Raw genomic sequence first — 22,533 nt, 5'->3', positions numbered from 1 at the left:
GGTTCCCGGACCCAGAGGGCAGCAAAAGCTCTCGGTCTTCGTAGACTGGGCCGGGCCGGGGAAGTGAGTCCAGGCGCTGGGGCTTCCCTAAATTTTATGGTCGCCGCGCTGGCTGAGTCTTCACAGTCCCATGAACACTTCCTCTCGCTTGGACCTGGGATCCGCGCCCAGGACCCACTTTCCTTCTAGTGCCTCGGCTGGGTGGATGGCCGTGCGCCCTCTCCCGGCTCCCCCACCGGGTCTCCTGGAAGGTAGGCTGCGTCCGGGTCTGAGCCAGGGCGGAGGGGCGGCAACTGTGAGCGGAGATGGCCGCCGAGAAGGAACTGTACACAGCTCCTGCCTCGGGGACCCCGGGTGGGGAATATACCGTGCTGTGCGCTCAGGGATGGTCCAAAGGCAGTTGAAGAGGTAACAACGGAGGGAAAATGGCACCCGGGCACCCGCTATGTGAGAAAGACCTATTGGAAGCCGATGCTCCTGAATCTGTGTATTTCCTGAGGGTCTTTTTTCTGGGGGTGGGCTAGGAGGAGCTGAGAGTGCCAGGATCCAGTCCAAATTTAACGATCTCGACCTGCGAAAACGTGCGGGGAAACTGAGGCCCTGGAACTATGTTCCAGGGGACAAGGTGTTCTCAACACTTTTAAAGAGCTTCCCTTTTTTTTTTGTCTCCACATCCCCGTCTTCAGAAAATGTGCAAGAAAAGGCCAGAGGACAGCTGCTTCCGGAGTCACCAAGGGGAGGCTGGAAACAGCAGACAGGACCTTAGGGGCGCTGGCCAAGAACTGCCCTGGGTAGGTGAGCTGGCCCAACCCCTCACCCCGGTCACAGAAGGACTTTCGGAAGGCGGATGTTATTGGAGAAGGGTGTCTGTGGAGTCCAGTTTGAAGTTCCTGGGGTATGGAAGGGTGACCAATGGGGTGAGGTATAACTTAAGCCATTGAAGGGTCAACAGGGTCATTGGTTCACGTTGTGGATTTAATGAGAGTTATCAGAATGCTGTTTAAGTCAAGGATGAACAAACTTTCTAAAGGGGCTTTGTTCTGTCTCTGTCCCAGCTATTCAGCTCCTCCATCACAAGTGTGGAAGCGGCCATAGGCACTATGTAAAGGAATACATGTGGCTGTGTTTCAATAGAACTTTTTTTGTGGGTACTAAAATTTTAATTTCAGCTAATTTTCATGTTATGAAAAATTCGGTTTTTCTTCTCCGTGGTCTGCAGGCTGTGGTTTGCTTACTCTGGTTTAAGTGACTGAGAGGTCAAAGTGGATCAGTGGGGATGTTTCATTTATTGAGTTATTGGGAGTCACTGTGGATTCCGTGTTTATCAGTTTCATCTTTGAGAGTTCAAAGGTGTTCAGTGGTGATCACTAAGGATGTGATCATCAGTGAATTCATCAGAGGCCAAAAGGAGTTCCTTGGATATTCAAGAGGACTGTCTGTGGATGTTAATGGCAGTCACTGGGAGGTCAGGGAGAGAGTGAAAGTAACTGAGAGCCCACTGAGATTTGGAGTGTTAGTTTAATTGAGGGAGTCAAGAGAGTCAGAGTTCACCGAGGGCTCTTAATCAGGTCATAATAGTGAATGTCAGTGGAATCACTGAGATTTTGTGGAGAGTCATAGGTTGTTGGAGACTCAGAGATGCAGGATACACATGTATCTGTAAACTTATGAGAAAATATAGAGGTCACTGGAGGAGTCATAGAGGCTCTTGCATCTCTGAGTACTCACAGATACTAACGGCAGTCATTCAGGACTAGTGGGTTCCAGAGTAAGTGGGGAAGTCCCTGTGGGAACATGAAAGGTCTTTGTGGACCCTGGTGGTAGATGCCATTGGAGGTCAACAGTCACTGCAAGCTGATGGCATATGGGGACCGAGGCAATATTGAGGAGTCAGTAGGTCATCCATATCATCCATGGTAGTGACTGGGAGGCAGGGAGGCTGACCTGGAAACTGGGGTTTGGCTAGCTGAAGATGTTCTGTCCAACTAGGAGTATAGGGTCTATTTGTCCAACAGGTGGGTGTATTTGTCTGTCTACCTGGCTTGAGGGTCTATTTAGCTGGCTTGAGGGTGTGTCTATTCAGCTGGCTTAAGGGATCTCTATATCCTGCCAAGGGCCTGGCTTTCTCACAATCTGAGGTCCTTCTTACTGGAAGAGGTTAACCTGTCAAGCTAAAGTTCTGGCGGGCTAGCTGACTAGGTAAGTGAGGTGTCTCTCCACTGGGGTAATGTCACTTTGTCTAGTAAGGGGGTGGTGGTCTATCTGTCTTTAAGGGATTCTGTCTTGGTGGGATGCATGGGTAGGGGGAACGTTCATGTGTCTAGCCACAGGTCTTTCTAGATATCTGGCTGGGCAGCTTTCCATTTGTCCAAGAATATGTCCATTTGTCTTGCTATCTGTCCTGCTAGGAGTCTATTTTTCTCGCAGGACTCTGTCCATCTAGAAGTCTGTCTCTAACTAGGGATCTTTTTTGCCTATCTAGCTGGGATCTTACAGCCTGTCAACATAAGTGGCTGAGGCTATAGCCTACCTGTCAGGCTTCTAGCTACTCTGGATATTTGTCTTTCTGGCTGCATGTCCATCCTCACTTCATGACCCCCATTTGCTGTTTAACCTGCCTGCCCTCCTAACCATCTCTCCACATCTCTTCAAACATTCAAACTCTCCTGGCTTGCCTTCCACTCAGTTCAGCCTGGGTATGGGGGATGGGAAGATCCTCAAGACCTCATCTCACCAGCCCCTGCATGCCCCACCTCCCTTCTCCCAGAAGCCTGCAAGCTGTTCTTGGGGACATGCTGCTGCTGGTGGCCCTCTTGTTCACCCTACTGGCTGCAGTCCCATGCAACAGGAACAGCTCGTATGACCCTGCAGATCTTGAACACCCTGATGCCCATATGCCACATGCCAATTTGCCACCTGCTTGCCTGAATGCTTGCTGAACTGGCCACTCAAGAGAGCCATGTGGACTGGGTGCTGGAATGTATTCAAAGATGCTTTCACAATGCTGTGAGGAACGCAGCCTGCCTTGATGTTGCCAAGGAAAAAAATCCTACTTTACAGTGGAGAAACCTAGAAGACACCACCTTAATCTGAGAAGCTTGTGAAGAGATACTCTGAGACTACTGACGTCCCTACTATACAGATCCCTGCCTTCCTTTGGTAGGCCAAAAAAAGGCAGAAGAAATTTGAAAAAAAATTCTCCCACTGCTCCACTCTGTTAAGAACCTGCAGGCTGGTTGTAGGCTATTGACCTGTTGGCCCATCCACAAATCTGGCATTCAGCAAATACAAAAAATGTTACTTTCCAGTTACAAAAGGCAGCCTGAGTCCACCTGTGATTGGAGCTGCCTTTGGGAGGGCTTTTGTTATAGTCTCCTATCTCTTCATGGGTTCTGGGTTTCAGTGTTCCGAATGGAAGATTCCCTCCTGGTCCTTTTCTGGAAAAAAGGTCAGCAGCTCAGAGCTGGGTGAAGACAACCCATGGAAAAAGCCACCCTACTCTTTCTTGGTCCTGCTGCCAACCTCTACCACCCCAGCAATTTGTGGAAGCCAGATTCTACCATCCTTAAGATGTTCATACCAACTCCTCTTCAGGCTGGCCCCACCTCTTCCAAGGTGGAGACTGGGAATCCTCATCACCCAGAGAAAGTTCCAGGTGGGAGCACATGCTTTTGGAGCCAGTGGCAACCCACCCCTGGCTCTCTGAGCTGATACCTCAGGCTCCTATGAAATCCAGGCAAACGAATAAGCTGGTAGCATCCTGGAGTCTCTGGCCAGGCTGCCCTGTGTCCTGGCTTACAGTATCTACACGCGACTTTAGCCCTATAATCGGGAAACTGAACACAAAATATTTAAAATAATGTATTTGGAATATGTAATACATAAAATATATATTTGGAATAATTTTTTTAGGTGTGATAATGGTGTTTTTATTGTGTCCTTATCTTTGAGATATATATATATGGAAACATTTATGGATGAAATGATATGTCTGGGATTTGCTTCAAAAAAAATGAGAGGAGTAGATATAGGGAATGGGATGAAGAAAACTATGAAGGAAGCTATGAAGGAAACAAGGTCAACAGAGGTGGGCTCATGGACTCACACTGTACAGTCTTCTCTGCTTGTATATGTTAAATTTTACACAATTAAAAGATTTAAAACAATCAGGACCGGGACATCTTTGGAAACATGGAAGAGTGAGAGACATCCCCAGATCTCTCCCCTTGAAACAACAAGCTGAACATCTAAAACTCAACAAAAAACACCCAAATTGCACACTAGCACATCTGAGCGTGGGATCTGTGCATAAGAGCTACCACAGGTCAGAACCCCAGGTGTTGGTCGGTGGACTGAGAGAAATAAAGAAGCTGCCTCTCGCAGCAGCTGGAGCTCCCTACAGGAGGAGGGGGAGGGAAGAATGAGCAGCAAATTCATGCAGCGAGTTCCCTGAACAGCCCTGCCTGGGAGTGCTGTGAGCTCCCTGTGGCCAGCTGGCTGCAGGACTCAGTCATCAAGGCAGAAAGCAGAGAAGCGGCCAGCAGAGAAACAACAGTTCATTTTTACCGACCGTGGTTGCAAAACCGAGGCTGAGCCACAGCCCCCCAAACCCCAACCCAGAGGGCTCCTCCCTCTGAGACCGAACACTGTGAGCCCCAGGGGAATCTGAGCAAACACTACCAAAACTGTTGCTAACACTGACAGGGACTGAAACTGAGGGTAGCAAGCGTGATTAAATACCTATCAGAAAATAAAAAGGCATTTTTAAAGCTTTATATAAAGCAGGGATCCAAGAGGCTGAGACACCACCTACTGGAAACCAAAAGAAAAGCTCCTTCTTTGCAACAGGCTAAAGGACACCTTTATATAATAAATATTCTTTATGGAAAAACAGCAGAATGCATTTCCATTAATGCCTAGGTGGCAAAATAGTCTATTAAACACCATGAACAACCAAGGTGACAAGGCAACTCAGAAAGAAAGAGAAAAATCTCCAGAAAATAAGCTTACAGATATAGAAATATGCAACTTAAATGACAGAGAATTCAAGATGGTACTTCTGAAAAAAAAAACTCAGTGAGTTCTGAAATGGGTAATATCAATAATTTCAGGAATTGAAAAAACACCTAGATGAGCAGAGCAAGGAGACTGAAACTCTTAGAACAGATCTTCTAGAGATTAAAAAAAAAAAAAACACTGCAGAGTTGAAAAATGAAATAGCAAGCTTGGGAAATAGAGTCGACCAAATGGATGAAAAGATCGGTGATATTGAAGACAGAAATCTAAAAATAAATCAGAAGGAAGAAGAGAGAAACTGAAGAATGAAAAATAATGAAAGAGAAAGTCAAGAACTAGCTGATACCATCAGGAAAGGAAACATAAGAATAATGCGCATTACTGAAGGCGAGGAAAAAGAGCAGGGACTAGAAAGCATTTACAGACAAATAACTAACGAGAATTTCCCAAATCTAAGGAATGAGCTGGAGCTTGAAATTCAAGAAGTCAACAGAACACTCAATTATTTCACCCCAAAAGGCCTTCAACAAGACACACTGTATTAAAATTATCAAAAATCAACAACAAAGACAGAATTCTGAGGGTAGCCAGGAAGAAAAAAATGGTAACTTGTAACGTTAAACCCATTAGATTATCCTCGGACTTCGTAGCAAAAACCATACAAGCCAGAAAGGAATGGAATCAAATACTTAAACTATTAAGTGAAAGAAACTACCAGACTAGAATAAGTAACCAGCAAAACTCTCCTTTAGATATGAAGGAAAAATAAAAACTTTTCCAGACATACAAAAATTGAGGGAATTTTCCATGAGGCCTGCACTACAGGAAATACTGAAAGGGGTCAGTTCACCTAAAACAAATTAACAAAAAAAGAAAAAAATACATAATTAGGAGTAAAGTGATTATTGGGCAAATAGAAGCAGAGGAGTGCAAACCTTACTAAGAACAGGGCATTATAAGCTTAAATAAGAACAGAACTGTCATAACAAGATAGTAATGAACGTTCAGCACACATACGGACAAACTGAGATAACAATGACATAGGACATTCTCAAGGACTGACCACATACTAGGACACAGGGATAGCCTCAATAAATATAAGAGGGTTGAAATCATATCTAATGCTCTGAAACTAGAGATCAACTGCAAAAATAAAGTAGGAAGAACCACAAATACATGGAGATTAAAAAACATACTGCTGAAGAATATCTGGGTCAGAGAAAAAATAAAAAGGGAGATCAAGAGATACATAAAAATGAATGATAATCATAGTACAACATATCACAATTTTTAGGACACGGCAAAAGCGGTCATAAGAGGAAAGTTCATATCATTACAGGCCTATCTCCAAAAACAAGAACGAGCCCAAATAAACAACCTAACACTTCATCTTAAAAAACTAAAAAAGAAGGAACAAATGAAGCCTAAAGTCAGCAGAAGGAAAGAAATCGTCAAAATTAGAGCAGAAATAAATGAAAACAATAGAAAAAATAAATGCAACAAAGAGCTGGTTCTTTCAGAAGGTTAATAAAATTGACAAAGCCCTGGCTAGACTCACTAAAGAAAAAAGAGAAGGACACAAATAAACAAAATCATGGATGAAAGAGGGGAAATTACTACTGATATCGCAGAAATACAAAGGATCATGCAAGAATACTATGAAAAAGCATATAACACCAAATTTAATACCTAGAAGAAATGAACCAGTACTTAGGAAAAAAACCAACCTTCATAGACTGAATCAAGACGAACTGGAAAATCTAAATAGACTGATCAGCAGTATGGAAATGGAAACAATCATCCAAAACCTACCAAAAAGTAAAAGTCCAGGACCAGATGGCTTCACCAGTAAATTCTACCAAACATTCAAAGAAGATTTAATACCTATTCTCCTCAGACTCTTCCCAAAAATCAAAGAGGACTCATTTTTGAGGCCCATATTACTCTACTACCAAAACCTGGTAAAGATAACACAAAAAGAAAACTACGGACCAATATCTCTCATGAACAGAGATGCAGAAATCCTAAATAAGATACTAGTGATCCAAATACAGCAATATATTAAAAGATTATACACCACGATCAAGTGGGCTTCATCTCAGAGGCACAAGGATGGTTTGAAATACACAAATCGATTAATGTGATATGCCACATAAACAAAAAATAAGAATCATATGATCATATCGATAGATGCAGAAAAAGCCTTCAACAAGATACAGCATCCATTTATGATCAAAACACTTAACAAAATCGATACAGAAGGAAAGTACCTTAACGCGGTAAAGGCCATATATGACAAACTCTCAGCCAACATTATACTTAATGGTGAAAAACTAAAAACCTTCCCTCTAAGATCAAGAACAAGGCAAGGATGTCCACTATCACTACTGTTATTCAATATAACGTTGGAGGTCCTAGCAAGTGCAATCAGACAAGAGAAAGATATAAAAGGCATCCAAATAGGAAACGAAGAAGTCAAACTGTCACTATTTGTGGAAGACATGATTCTCTGTATAGAAAACCCTAAAGACTGCACAAGAACACTACTAGAAACAACAAGCAAATACAGTAAAGTCTCTGGATACGAAATCAACGTTCAAAAATCCATAGCATCCCTATCTTCTAATAAAGAATTGTCAGAAAAAGAAATAGAAAAAATAATTCCTGTTGCAACTGCAATAAAAAGAATAAAATACCTAGGAACAAGTGGAGGACCTATATAATGAAAACTATAAGGCCCTATTAAAAGAAATCAAAGAAGATACAAAGAAATGGAAAGATATTTCATGTTCTTGGATTGGAAGAATCAACATAGTTAAAATGACCATATTACCTAAATCATTATACAGATTTAATGCAATCCCCATCAAAATCTCGACATTTTTTAAAGAAATAGAACAAAAAATCATCGGATTTGGAAAGAAGCACAAAAGACCCTGAATCGCCAATCCATCCTGAGAAAAAATAACAAGGCTGAAAGAATCACTGTGCCCAACTTCAAATTATATTACAAAGTGACAGTAATCAAAACGGAATGGTATTGGCAGCAAAACAGACACACAGAGCAGTGGAACAGAACAGAGAGTCCACAAGTAAACCCATATTTATATGAGCAAATAATTTTCGACAAAAAAGCCAAAAACATACAGTGGAGAAAGGAAAGCCTCTTCAATAAATGGTGCTGGGAAAATTGGAAAGCCACCTGCAGAAGAATGAAACTAGACTGTTGTCTATCATCACACACCAAAATTAACTCAAAATGGATTAATGGCCTAAATATAAGACCTGAAACAATAAAATGCATAGAAGAAAACATAGGAACTAAGCTCAAGGACCTTGGACTTGAAGAGGATTTTATGAATTTGTCCTCAAAAGCAAGGGAAGTAAAAGCTAAAATAAATGAATGAGACCACATCGAACTAAAAAGGTTCTGCTCAGCATAAGAAACTGTCAACAAGGTAAAGAGACAAGCATCGGAACTGGAAAATATATTTGCAAGCAACACCTCCGATCAGGGCCTGATATTCAAAATATACAAAGAACTCATATGACTCAAATAGCAACAAAAAAACACAAGTGATCCAATCAAAAAATGGACAGTGGACCTGAACAGACACTTCTCCCTAAAGCACATGCAAATGGCCAACAAATATATGAAAAGATGCTCAATATCGCTAGCTATTTGGGAAATGCAAATCAAAACCACAATGAGATACCATCTTACATCTGTTAGAATAGCTATAATCAAGATGTCATGTAACAACAAGTGTTGGAGAGGATGCAGAGAAAGAGGACCCCTCATACACTGCTGGTGAGATTGCAAATTGGTACAGCCACTATGAAGGTTCCTCAAAAAACTAACATTTGATCTACCATATGATCCAGCAATCCCTCTACTGGGTATTTACCCCAAAGATTTGAAAATCCATATCCGTAAAGATATTTGCACACTGCTGTTCACAGAAGCACTATTCACAGTGGCCAGGACATGGAAGCAACCAACGTGTCCTTCAATAGATGACTGGCTAAAAATTCTGTGGTACATATATACAATGGAATATTATTCAGCCATAAGAAGAGATGAAATACTGCCATTTGCGACAACATAGATGGACCTCGAGATAATCATGCTAAGCAAAATAAGCCCAACAGAAAATTTGAAAATCACCTATCACTTATATGTGGGATATAAACCTAAAAGTAACAAATGAGCAGGACAAACAAACAGAGACTCATGGACAAGGACTACAGACTAGTGGTTATCAGAGGACTATAGAGTAGTGGTTACTAGTGGGGTAGGGGATGAGGGGTGAGGTAGATAGGGTATAGGGGGTCAAATATAGGGGGATGGAGGCGAGCGAAGTGGGGAAAGGGGATCAAATATATGACAGCTGAAGGAAACTGGACTTTGGGTGGTAAACACATAGAATATACAGATGTCACATGATAATGTACATCTGAAAATTCTATAATTGTATTAACCAATGTTACCCCAATAATCTTAATTAAAAAATAAACTAAAAATGAAAAATAAAAATAAAACAATCAGGACCTGTCAAGACAGTGTAGAGCAGGGGTCTCCAAACCCCAGGCTCAGTACCAGTCTGTGGCCTGTTAGGAACCAGGCCACACAGCAAGAGGTAAAAAGCGGGCAAGTAAGAGGAATTTCTTTGTAGTTAAAGCCGCTCCCCAACACTAACTAACATCACTGCCTCTGCTCCACCTCAGATCAGGCATTAGATTCTCATAGACACATCTCTGGTGCCGAAAAAGTTGAGGATCACTGAGGGTAGAGGCTTTGTACAGCTCTTGCGACCACACCAAAACTGAGGAGACCATGGAGTAAACAGCAAGCAGAGTTACCTGGGGTCTGGATGAACAGAAGCCCTACAACTAGGAAGAGAAATAAGAAATCACCTTGGAACAGTTGGAGGAGACAGAAACATGAGGTTGCTCTGGTCCTACATGGCTGAGAAAGACAGAAGCTACAGTAGCTGCAGAGTTTCTTCTTAAAGGGACCACGACTGCGACCAGACTTTCATGGTGATTGACTCGCTCGCTCTGAGCTCCAGAACTGGGGTGGCAGCTTGTGGGTAACCAGGGACACACACGGGAACACTTAGTTGTCGGGCCTTGAGGCAAGGACTGGAGGAGAGGCTTTCTACCAGGCAGAAGTGCTGGTGGTATCTGGTGTTCCTTTGTTGAGCCTTCCCTACTCCCAGTGTGCAGATGCAGATGCTGTTATAGCTGAGATATCATCAAACTGGATAACAGAGGTCGCTTAGCCTAGAGAATTCCCTGAAACTCCACCCCTCCCAACTAGCAGCCCTACCCAAGTCGCATCTAGGGGTATCCTTGCTGTACCCTGTACCCCTTACTGAGCAGCTCCAAGCCCTCAATGGTGGCAGCCAGCCTCGGTTTCTGGTATGGCCTCTTGAGGCAACTGTAAGCACAGCACAGGTGGCAACCACCAGTGGCTTGCTTGGTGACTCTTACCAGGTGTTCTTGGAGGGTCACAGGCTGGGGCTAAACTTGGCCCCCTCTCAAGATTGTGCCACGAGGCAGCTGGCCCCCTCTCAAGATTGTGCCACGGGGACTTACAGGACACTTACTACATAAAGCCACACTACTAATATCAGATTTAGGAGCTTTACCTATTACATAGAAACAGACACAGAAAGGCAGCCAAAATGGGGAGACAAAGAAGCATGTCCCAAATGAAAGAAAAGAACAGATCTCCAGAAAAAGATCTAAACAAAGTAGAGACAAGCAATCTAACAGATGCAGAGTTCAAAACACTGATAAGGATGTTCAAGGAACTTTGGAGATGAGTAGATGAACTCAGAACTTTAACAAAGAGATAAAAAAAAATTAAAAAGGAGATGGAAATTATAAAAGGAAACTAGTCAGAAATAAAGAATACAATATCTGAGATGAAGAGTACATTAGAAAGAATCAACAGAATGGAGGAAGCAGAGGATCAAATCAACCAGAGCAGGACACCCAACCAGAACATGACCAAGAAAAACGAATGCAAGAAAATGAAGATAATTTAAAGATTCTATGGGACATCAAGCATAACAACATTCACATCATAGGGGTACCAAAAGGAGAGTAGAGAAATCAAGTTGAAAACCTATCTGAAGAAATAATGATGGAAAACTTCCCTAACTTGGTGAAGGAAATAGACATACAATCCCAGGAAGCTCAGAGTCCCAAAAAAGATGAAATGTCAAGTTATGACAGAGACAGAATCTTAAAAGGAGCAAGAGAAAAGCAGTTAGTTACCCACAAGGGAGCTTCCATAAGACTGTCAGATGATTTCTCAAAAGAAACTTTGCAGGACAGAAGGGCTTGGCACAAAATATTCAAAGTGATTAAAACCCAAGATCTACAGCCAAGATTACTGTATCCAGCAAAGCTATAATTCAGAGTCAAAGGACAGATAAAGAGCTTCCCAGATAAGAAAAAGCTAAAAGATTTCATCACCACGAAGTCAGTACTACAGAAAATGTTGGAGGTACTTCTTTAAGAAGAAAAAATATATATCAAAAATATGAATAAAAAATGGCAATAACTACATAGCTATCAATGAGTATTTCAAATGAAAAAGAAGTACCACAAGGAAGTGACTAATAAATGTTTTGCATCTTGTTTATTTTCCATCTGTCCCTGGCTAACAGCTGGCCCCCAGCAGCAAGCCCTGCTCTTAGTGAGAATTCTATGTTCACGTTATTAAAAAACAAAAAACACCAGTGACTAAGAACCTGCAAAATGTCAGGGAAACAGCACTCACCTGGGAGGATGCTCAGAGTCCGCAGCGGGCAGCCTTGTCAAGGCTGTGATGTCTACATGAGGTATAGGGGAAACACAGTACAAGGGCAGGAGGCCCACAACTACTGAAGATCACCTTCAGTACAGGTACATGCAATTGGATAAATGGTGGCTCCCAAAATATTCTCACAGCCTAATTCCTGGAGCCCATGAGTATGAGATTATTTGGGGGGAAAAAAGGTCTCTGCATATGTGATTAAGTTCAGAATCTTGAACTGAAGAGGTCATCCTGGATTTTATGACAGGCTATAAATCTGATGACAAGTGTCCTTGTAAGAGACATATAGAGGAAACTTGACATACAGTAGAAGGCCATGTGAAGATGCAGGCAGAGACTAGAGTGATGCAGTTACAAGCCAAGGAGTACCAAGGATTATTGGCAGCCACCAGCAGCCGAAAGAGGCAAGGAATGGACAAGGAGTTAGGAGTGGAACCAACACCTTGATCTTCTACATCCAGCCTCTGACTGTGAATAAACGTCTGTTGTTTTAAGCCACTCAGTTTGTGACAATTTGTTAACCAACACAGGACATCATACTACTCTACTTTTGTATTCTGTAATTTTCATAACCTGCAGAACATTTTAATAGAATATTCTTCATTTGCGAAGTGAGGCTGTGGCAAGCTGGAAGAGGCCCTGGAAGACCCTGAAGAAACTAACTGGACTCATATGAGTGAAACTAGATGTCACAGACATCCATGAGGTCCTATTTGCTGCTCTAAATGCCATGGTTTTCCCTCAAGACCCACCTCTTATTGGGCTGCTCCTGTTTCTGGAATCCTTATGAGCACTGCCTACCTCAGTTCTTTGCATGGGTTATCCAGGTGGCCCCTGCTGCTTCATGCTATCACACAGAGGCCTCTTCCTCTCCAAACTCGTACCTGACTTGTTTCTTCATGGGCTTATCTCCACCTGGTGTGATGTCTTTCTCATTGTCATCACCCCTTCATGTCAACTTGTGTATTCTATAGGGTCTTGAAATTTATTCTGTGTAAAACCAGGGCCCTTAGGTACATAACAGGGAAGTGGGCAGAGAGGGAAGAACAAAGCAGATATGTGTGGAGAAGCCAGAGCAAGACCCAGCCTCTTCTAGGAAACCCTGGCCCTCCTGTGTGACCTCGGATAATTCCCAGCCTATCAAGAGAGTTGGAAGTGTGCACAGTGGGTAGTCCCTAAGGTGTCACTGTGTACCTAATGAATGAAAAGAAAGTGTGGCTGTGTGCTAGGCAGGCAAAAGGATCCTGCTGAGCACTAAGAAGGTACTTAGTGCTGTGTGTCAATCCTCTGTGTCAGTCCCCTGAGTCTCACACTTGTTGGAAGCAAGCATAACAGACCCTGCTACCTGTGCCCAACCCTCTTCCCAGATGATGAGCTCTTACAGGGCCCAGACTGCCAAGTGACAGTACCAGCAATTCTCCCTGGGGCAACACCAAACCCTCCTAATGGCTCAGGGGCAAGCCAGCACGCCGGGCCTGCTTTATCTTAGACACAATGTCAATACCAGGCTTGAAAATGTCCCTGAGCTGTCAGGTCACCACCTGAGGAGACCATACCGACATCTTTCTTCACACTCCCCGACAGCGGGCCTGTCTGGACCACTCAGAAACAAATGGCTCAGTGTGGCGCAGAGACTTTATTCTGATCTCCCCCACCTCCTGGGTCCAAGTCTGCATCCTGATTGAAGAAAAGGTTCACTCAGCACTCAGGAAGACCCTCTTGTGTGCAGTGTTGGTATAAGGGTGCCAGCGCCACTCCACATCTGCTGTGGCCTCCTGTTCCAGCGTGCCCTGACGGATCATGTACACTGGTGGTGGGGAGGGGTGGGGAACATTGTCACCTACAGAGCAGGTATCCCCCTACCACCAGACGTGAGATATAGCCCCAAACTCACACTTCAGCTCAAAGCGAGGCCCGACTTCTGTTAGTTCGACATTGCGGTGGTTGGTCTTCCTGTACACATGGTGCCTGGGGCAAGGGGAGGCAGGGCAGGAGTAAGAGGAGGTAGGGAGCAGCTGCAGGCAATAACAAACAGTACAGAGATACGAAGGTCAGGATACCATCCCAGAGCCTAGCCCACAGACGTACCGGAAGGAAATGTAGTCATCCTGGTTGGCGAAGGTGATGACCCGGTGGCTGTCATCTTTGGGCACAGGGAACAGGTAACGAAGTATGTCAGAGACCTGGGGCAGAGGGAAGGAGAGTGGAGAATGCCTGGCCTGGCAACCCCTACTGCCAGCTCTCATCCCATAGCCTACGGCCCCAGACTCACCCGCTTGCCCAGACGGGAGGAGAAGCCATGCATGATGAGGTGAGGTTTGGCTTCTGACACGGTGCCCAGGTCCGGAACGTCATGCCGCATAACCACATTACACAGTGTGAAATAAGCAGTGGGGCCGAAGGGCAGGTGGCTGACAATGAATCCCACTGGCAGGGCCAGGCAGGCCATCAGAGACCATGTCTGCTCTCAGACAGCCACCCCAGCACACCTCGCCCCCTACCAACCTTACCAGGTGTGCCTCGATGCTCGTGGACAACCAGCAGGTCAGTGACCCCATTGGCTTTGCAGGCTCGCACCAGTGCCCCCACCTCATGTCGGCCACGGTTCATGCGCTGGGCACCTGGGAACACTAGCTTCAGCTCCTGCAGATGTACACACTCTGGTGAGAACTCAGGCCACTGGTACCTGAGTATCTTCCACTCACTCTCTGCTACTGGTTACCTTTGCAAACATTTTGAGGCGGGAACTAGGGTCTCGGGAGGTAGTGATCATGACCTTGGGATCCTCGACCCCTGCCCATCGATATTCATCATCCACATGGTTGGTCACACCTGTCAGAAACATGAGGGGCAAGAACGTGACATTGTCTTGGGAAGTTAAATACTAACTTGGGGATGGCCAAATTCACCCAGAGCAGCACCATCCAACAATACTTTCAATAATGGAATGCTCCACACTCCCCTCGGCAATAGGGTGGCTCCCAGTCACATCAGCTACAAGAACAAGTGTGACTGAGAAACTGAATTTTTAAATTTGATTTAATTTCAGTCATTTAAGTTGTATGAATCAAGTGGGGCTAGTGGCTATTGTGTTAGCCTAAGTCCAGCTTCTATTAAGACCAAAGTAACAGACTCTTATCTCTCATAACGAATACTTATAACATTTGTGATTCCTTTCATATTTGTTGCATAATGCAATGAGTAAAACATTTGGGTGCCAATGAAGTGCTGGGAAATGGGGAAATGGCAGTGAACAAAATGAACAGTGTCCTGCCCTGGCAGAACTTACGTTCCAGTGACAGGGACAATTAACAGATAAAGCAAAGCAGAGAGTAAGTTGGGTAATATTGTATGTGTTTCTAAATGGAACTGGGAGCACTCAGGGAGAGCTTCTCTGAGTTGTCATTGGTGTAGAGCCACAAGGACTCTTCTAGGAGCAGGAGTCGCACAGCTTTCCTCGAGGTGTCTGAGGAAGGACATGGAGGCCAGTGGATTAGAGTACAGGAAGAGAAGTTGGCCTACAGTGTCAGGGAAAGTCACCTTCACCGCCGGCATCATCAAACTCCAGGGACTCTTGTAAGGCCAGAGCCTCCCTGCGTAACTCAGTGGGAATCAGGCGGTTCTCTGCAAAGGGAAAACGGGAGAGTGAGACACGTGCATGGAACACTCAGTTAATACAACACTGTGGCTTACAACCCTGCACAAACTTGAAGGGAAAAATACCTTCTTTCTAAGCAGAGATGATACATGATTATTGGGGGTGGGGGTGGGGATACAAAACTATTTTAGTTTACATGCTAACCTGTTAACAAAGACTATAGGATACTTCATTTTCGATGGTTCCTGAGTTTCATGGCTTCAAGGCTTTCTAAAATATTTAATCATACGTATGTATTGCTTTTGTAGTTAGAAAAAAATTAAAAAATTAAAATTTTAAAGAATACAGACTACACTTTCTGTATGAAGGTGGACCAGAGATCCTGAAACCCTCTGAGAACAAAACTGCTAATCATGATGCTCTGAGTCAAAAGTTTCCTCTGTGAACTAAAGTTCTACGCAGCAGAGGGGCTGGGTTTGGGCATGTCCACTTTGGAGTATAGAATTGAATATGAACAAGCCCCCTGACCTAGCACTTCTCTCCAGTGTGCCCTGGAGGAACTCCTGCCCATGGAAAATATTCGCCTGAAGGAAACCCCCACTACACTCAACAGACGTTGGAAACAATGCTAAACAAAAACATAAAGCTGCAAAAGAATACATACAACCTAACGCTACCTTTAAACTAAAAATCGACCAATATGATCTAGGGGTACAAACAAGTATAATATAAGGACAAAAAAAAGCAAGAACATTTTATTCTTAGACAATATTTAATATTATGGTTATCTAAGTTGTGGGAAATATGCCTGAATTTCAATATATTAATCATTTTCATTTAAGGTAGACAGATAGGTCACAAGTGTTTCACATTATGATTAATGTAAACATATATACAGAATCACACACTTTTTATATTCATAGCCTAGGTACATCGAAATGAATTTAAAATAGAGATACTGAGTTTATGTACCATCAGATATCAAAAATTCACCAACACGAGAACACAATAGGGAAAAATAAATACGGCATTTCAGACATGTGTGACAGACCCTTCATTAGTATGGCAACTAGAAAGTGGGGAAAACACTGGAAATTTGGATTCCTAATTTACAACGCAAATACAATTGAGTTCTACATGGTTCAACAGTTTAAGATATGCTTGTTACCTTGCATCGAAGCAGGTAGCAAAATGAAAAACCACGGGGCGGGGGATCTATAGGACCATGGTGAAATTTTAAATTTGAGGATAGACACACTGTAAACCAAATTAATAGGCAAGCTGTAAAATCTGGATACTGCAGCATAAACGACAAATAATGCATACCACCGTATGAAGGGACATTGGCAAGCCAACAAGAAGGCCCAACGGGCAAGGAAAATGGTCAATAAATACTTGAAAATTTATTCCCTGCCACACTACCACAAAGGAACGCTAATTAAACGCGCTTTATAGCATTTGGTCTTTCTTTCCACGGGGTTTTAAAATGCAAACCCCCAGTCTTCCTAAAGACTGGCCTGAAGCCGCGGGGCGGCGGGGACTGTACCTTCGAGGGCGCGCCGCACCTTCTCCTTCCTCTCGTGGGCGGAGCGCTGTGCCTCCTCACGGGCCTTGCGGTACAGGTACTCCCGGCGAAGGCGGGCCTCACGGCGCAGCTGGGGAACAGAAAGTCCGGTCAGCCCTTCTTTCGGCCTGCATGCCGGGACCCCTGGGGACCACCCGCCCCGAGGCTAGGGGCCACATCCCCAGCCCTCCACGAACTCCGCAAACATCCCCACCATGCTGAGCACCACTTCCACGTGGGTCCAGGACAATCTGTAGGCACCTCCCGCGCAACGTAGTTCTCGCTTCCGCCCTCAACCAAGAATGCAGTTAGAGGCTTCACCAAATGCTGCTGCAGTCAAGAATGCCCAATGTTAAGATGGCAAACAGTGGCTAGGAGTCTCAAGGCGATTGGCCAGTCCGGAAGCGCATGCTCACTGGAGCAACCAATAGGTGGAGGGACTATAAAGAAGTTTTCACGTGACTTAGGGCAGCCGTTAATAATGTAGGCCTGACGTTTCACCTCTTATCGCCGCTATGCAGGATGCCCAGTTTTAAGATGATAAACTGCTAAAGGAGCGATTGGTGGCTCTAAATAGTGCAACAACTGTAAAAGAAGCACAACAGTTGACCATAAGGTCGGCTATCGGCTTCTTCTAGAATTAAATCTAAAGCCTCTTCTTTAAAGTGGTTGTTACTCCTCCTTACATCGCCATAGCGATAGCCCTACTTTTAAAATGCGGCCGCTTCCAGAGGCGACTCCGAACCACCCATAGCTCTCTCCAAGTGTCCGGTTGATTGATCCGCTTCGTCTGCTAAACGGAGAAAGCGGCTAATCAGTTCCGAAACGATGCTGTTTTGAGGACACTTGCTTTTAAAAACTGTGACTCAACAGCTTCCACGAAGTGGGCGTCTGGGCCCATAGCTGGGAGCGCCCCTTGAGAGCGGATCTCGCGCGTCTATTGGCTATAATACCGGCACAGTGGGCGGTGCTTGGGCGACCTGGAAGGAGGCAGGCTGCAGACCCGAGTGTGGTGGGCCCATGGCGGTACCGGACCTACGGGCTGAGCTGGACTCGCTGCTCCTGCAGCTGCTCCGTGACCTGGAGGAGCTGGAGGCGAAGCGGACGGCGTTGAACGCCCGGGTGGAGGAGGTGGAAGCCTAGGCCAACGAGCGGGCGGGCGGGCGGGCGGGCAGGCACGCCGATGTAAACCGGGTTTCACCCCTCTTCTCTCTCCGCAGGGCTGGTTCTCGCTTTCCAAAGCTCGCTACTCCATGGGTGCCAAGTCAGTAGGGCCCCTACAGTATTCCTCCCGCATGGAGCCCCAGGTCTGCGTCAACACCAGGTGAGGAGCCTTGCATGCTGGAACGAGTGGGCGGCAGTGCCCAGGCCGGGGCTGTCAAAGGTCCATTTTCTCTTCTCGTTCTTTAGCGAGGCGCAAAACGGACTCCAGAAATTTTGGGTGGTGAGAGCCAGCGCCCAGACTCCAGAGGAGGTGGGGCCCCGCGAGGCAGGTGAGCCTCCTTCCATTCTCCTCTTTCCCGTTAGGGTCCCCCTCCCGAAGTCAAAAACAAAATACACAGGACAATTGAGGAGATGATTTTATTCAGGTTGTTGCGATAGGGAGCTCCAGATCTGAAGATCAGAATGTCTCAGAGAGCAGTTTTGCCTTAGATATTTATAGGAAAAAATAGACAAGTTATAGGTGAAGTTCTTTACAGTTGAGGTTGTTTTGGAATCAGGGGAAGTCTCAGTTGGACAGAAAATTTTTATTTCTATGTCTAGCGAATTTCAGGAGGACAAACTTAATCTCAGCTAATCATTCATGATAAAGAAAGGGGAGTTGGAGAGTTTCTCTGGCCTTTCAGCATGTTCAAGGCAAAATGGGAAAGGTCAGTGGCTTTGTCACAGGTAAACATGGGGGGTCATCTATTGGTTTTATGAGAGTCATGAGAAATTGTGGACAGAGACCTTCATCTGAATCACAAGTAGTTCTTTGTGGTTTGCTGTTTTATGGAATATAAAAGGTTGGGGGGATTTCCCAACCATTAGTATTTTCCGAAATCATGAGCTCAGATTAAGTTCAGCAGTGTCACTTGGAAGACAAGGGCCAGGTTATAAGACCCTAATCTTTAGCCTTTCTTTCTCCAGCTCTGCGCAGGCGCAAGGGCCCCACCAGGACTCCAGAGCCAGATCCCTCCCCAGCCCTTCAGGACCCTCTGAACTGGTTTGGAATCCTGGTGCCTCACAGTCTGCGGCAGGCCCAAGCCAACTTCCGGGAAGGTGAGTGGACTCTGCCAGTTGGCCATGTGGCCCTGAGCCAGACTCGAACCCTCCATCTACACGGAGCACTTGAACACTAATGCCACATCTGGGGTTAGTCTTCATAGGGTTTTGCAGGTTTTCTCCACCGCAGACTTTTGTTGCTTACCTGCTGTTTTTTCTATAAGTGTTTATTGGATGTTGGCAGTGTTCCAGGCTCATGATAGGTACTAGGGATACAGCAGGAAACAAAAGGGACAAACATCTCTCATAGAAGATTATACTCTTGAGGTGAGAAAAACAACCTGCAAATAAATAAGTAATGAGAATTGTTATGAAAAATTAAGATAGGATATGACGAATGGAGTGGGACGGGAGTGGGCTGAGGGAGCTATTTTATGAAGGGTGGCCTGGAAAGGCCTCTTTGAAGAAATGAAGGAGAGAGCTTTGTGGGTAATCTGGAGGAACAGTGTTTTAGGCTGAGAGACCAGCCAGGTGAAAGTCATGAGGCAACACTGCATCTGGCATGGCAGAGAAAAGGCCAGTGGGCTAGAGTGGAGTTGGTACAACAAGTACCAGGAGCTGAGGTCAGAGGGGGCCAGGCTCAGATTATTTGAGGGCTCTGTAGGCTCTGATGAAGACTTTGGGAGTGATGGGGTGGATTCCCTGAGTGACAGGAGTTTTTTGGATGCTAGTGGGAAAAGACAAGAACAGATGGATGAAGCAGTGCCAGGGAACAGCCAGGCTTGAGATGCAGGTGGAGGACGTAGAGGAGGCAGAGGAGGGGGTAAGTGGTGGGAACCTGCATGTTTTGAGAATAGAAACCCCAAGGGTTTAAGCTGACAGATCAATTCGGGAATAAAGGAAGGAGAGAAGTGAAGGTTGAACCCAGTGTCCATCTAGAATGCCTGGGAAGATTGAACTGTCCTCACCTGGTGTGGGAGAGAGGCAGAGTAGTGGCTTAGGGGACATCAGGAGTTGGGTGTGGGTATCTTCCTAGTGCTGTGTGGGAGAGATTCTGAGTGAGCAGTTAGGCACATGCACCTGGAACCTGGGAGAAGCCTGAGCTGAAGAGAGTGATTCAGGAGCCCCCTGCATAACACTGATGTTTAAATTCCCAGGTTGCTGACACAGATGCAGCATTAAAGCTAACATGGAGTAAGATCAACAGAGAGCCTGGGAGTAGGAACAGGAAGTGAGGGAGTAGAAGGGGAGAAATCATTAGAGCAGACTGAGAAGCGGCAGTGAGTTAGAAGAAACACCCAGAGAGCGAGGTGTCCCAGAAGCCAAGAGGAGAAAGTGTTTCTTGGACAGAGGTGATCAGATGTGTAGCCAACTCTGTTGCTGGTCAAGTAGACTAAAGACAGGACTGGCCGATGGACTGGGCAGCATGGAGGGCCCAGAGGACTTGACAACAGCCATTCCAGCAAAGACATCAGGCAAAAGCCACCTTGAAGTAGATCCAGGTAGACCACTGTTGGAGGTAGAGAAAACAGGTGCAAAGAGTGAAGGTGAGAGCAGTGAGGGGCTGTGATGATGGAAGAAAGAAGAAAGAAAATAAGGACATGAGGTGGTATTATGATCTGGATTTTTAGTTCTTGGTGGGTGATAGGAGGGGGTCAAGGAAGTCTTTGGAGAAGGTGACTTTTTAGCAAAGACCTGAAAGAGGTGTCGGTGTGGGTCCAGTGAGATTCTGAAGTGGCTAATGCAAGGCTGTACCCGGAATGTTTTAGGAATAGTGCAGAGGCACTATTCCAGAGAGGTCTGGAGCTTTTCCAGTCCCTGGGGATGTCCAGAGTCCCCTGAGTCATGTGTCACACCACAGATACCATAGTAACAAATCTCTCCCTTTCCTTTAGGCCTGCAGCTCGCGGCAGACATGGCCAGCCTTCAGATCCGCATCAACTGGGGTCAAAACCAGCTCCGGGGGCTCCAGGAGAAACTCAAGCAGCTTGAGCTTGGGGCCACCTAACCGGTGGCCACAGAGACAGGCCATGAGCACAGCTGTTCTTCAATGTGGCCGCCTTATCTCAAGCCTTCTTCTTTCACAGATTGCCCCCCACTCCCCACCCCCACCCCACACACCTTAAAATTTCTCTGGTTTGTATGTTTCCAACCTTGTTAGGTGTGAAAGTTCGAAGAGGCAAACAGTAATGTTGAAAATCCCTACTGTGAAACCACTTCTAGTCCTGTATTCTCCTAGGACACGCTCATGTGGGATCGGTACAAAGTTGTTAGGTTAGTTCATACTAGTGAACAACTGGAACAACCTCATGCATAAATCATTAAAGGTGAAATACTGGACAGCTAGTGTTGGAAAGGACAAGAAGTAGGTGCTTCAGCTTCACTAGATCATCAAAACTGATTTCGATGGAGGGAAAAAAAACCATACATGGCTTACAGATCAGGAGAGGATTCCATGTCAATAAAAGACACAAACACCTGTGTAGATGGGCAGCCCTTGGCAGATCTTAGGCCAGAAAGTAAAAGGGATATGTAAATTTTCAAATAAACAGTAAGAAGAGACCTTTCAGGGTTTTAAAAACCTGCCTTTATCTTTCCAGGAGTGAGGCTGAACCTCTTATAATTTGTTGAAGGGCCAATTATATTTCTTGTTCTGGAAATTCTGTGTCCTTGCTTCATTTTCCTATTGGGTTGTTGTTATTTTTAGCAATTTCTAGAAGCTAATTTTTATGCTTGGGGAATATTGGTCCTTTGTTCATAATATGAGTGTTGTAAATTTTTTTCCCCCAGTTTGTCTTTTAACTTTGCTTATGGTGTTTTTTAAGAACTTGTTATTGTAAAATAAAACATGTTACATTACAGAACAATACAGATCAATTGAATAGCATAATAATTAAAGTGAAAGCCATAGTAACCATCACCCAACTCTTATATTTTTATAGTCAGTTTTCTTAATAAAGTTGAATTTATTAGCTGTTTAATGGTTTCTGGATTTGGGGTTGTAATTGATGCCATGATAAGGGAATTCAGTTTTTCTCAAGAACTTGTTTCATTTGATGTGTGGGTGAGTCCGATATCCAACTTTCTCTTTTCTACCATAGGTCCACACATGTTTTGTTGATTAATTTACCATTTCCACTGATTTGAGATGCCAGCTTTTTCTTTCATTTAATCCCAGTGTATACCCATATTATATTCTATTTCATTGAATTTACACAGGTACCAGACTTTTAATTCTTGAGCCTTAACATATTCTGTAATCACAGTAGGACAGATTTGCTGTTGGATTGGGGGGAATCATTTTTGTTTTATGGCCGT

The 22,533-nt window shown here is 44.7% G+C and overlaps 2 protein-coding genes and 1 long non-coding RNA gene across 7 annotated transcripts; 2 read left to right on the top strand and 1 right to left on the bottom strand.

Annotated features, from left to right (window-relative positions):
- The first annotated feature begins 4 nt into the window (after positions 1-4).
- VMA22 (vacuolar ATPase assembly factor VMA22) lies at positions 5-22,196 on the top strand. 2 transcript variants are annotated; one of them, XM_039869278.1, is made up of 6 exons: positions 5-251; positions 687-791; positions 18,231-18,334; positions 18,421-18,503; positions 19,141-19,272; positions 21,111-22,196. In XM_039869278.1, the coding sequence occupies exons 2-6, from the start codon at positions 690-692 to the stop codon at positions 21,221-21,223; spliced, it is 534 nt and encodes a 177-aa protein (XP_039725212.1). In that variant the 5' UTR covers positions 5-251; positions 687-689; the 3' UTR covers positions 21,224-22,196. The 2 variants fall into 2 exon arrangements, with proteins under 2 accessions (XP_039725212.1, XP_039725211.1); XM_039869277.1 differs by lacking the exons at positions 5-251; positions 687-791 and adding an exon at positions 17,961-18,141.
- On the top strand, positions 798-3,907 carry LOC120607373 (uncharacterized). The gene is made up of 2 exons (XR_005654148.1): positions 798-2,199; positions 2,768-3,907. It is a non-coding gene; the product is annotated as an uncharacterized LOC120607373 (long non-coding RNA).
- IMP4 (IMP U3 small nucleolar ribonucleoprotein 4) lies at positions 13,466-17,415 on the bottom strand. 4 transcript variants are annotated; one of them, XM_039869276.1, is made up of 9 exons: positions 17,225-17,415; positions 16,993-17,101; positions 15,389-15,472; positions 14,571-14,680; positions 14,354-14,491; positions 14,121-14,275; positions 13,937-14,031; positions 13,743-13,816; positions 13,466-13,638 (listed from the first exon to the last, which is right to left on the bottom strand). In XM_039869276.1, exons 1-8 carry the CDS (start codon positions 17,225-17,227, stop codon positions 13,773-13,775), a joined length of 738 nt encoding a protein of 245 aa, XP_039725210.1. In that variant the 5' UTR covers positions 17,228-17,415; the 3' UTR covers positions 13,466-13,638; positions 13,743-13,772. The 4 variants fall into 4 exon arrangements, with proteins under 4 accessions (XP_039725210.1, XP_039725208.1, XP_039725209.1 ...); XM_039869274.1 differs by having other exon boundaries at positions 14,359-14,491; XM_039869275.1 differs by having other exon boundaries at positions 13,466-13,655; positions 17,225-17,414.
- Positions 22,197-22,533: the final 337 nt, after the last annotated feature.

This window comes from Pteropus medius, unplaced genomic scaffold (assembly GCF_902729225.1).
Source record: "Pteropus medius unplaced genomic scaffold, Ma_sr-lr_union100, whole genome shotgun sequence".
NCBI lineage: Eukaryota > Metazoa > Chordata > Mammalia > Chiroptera > Pteropodidae > Pteropus > Pteropus medius.
This window is presented reverse-complemented; position numbering and strand designations above follow the sequence as displayed.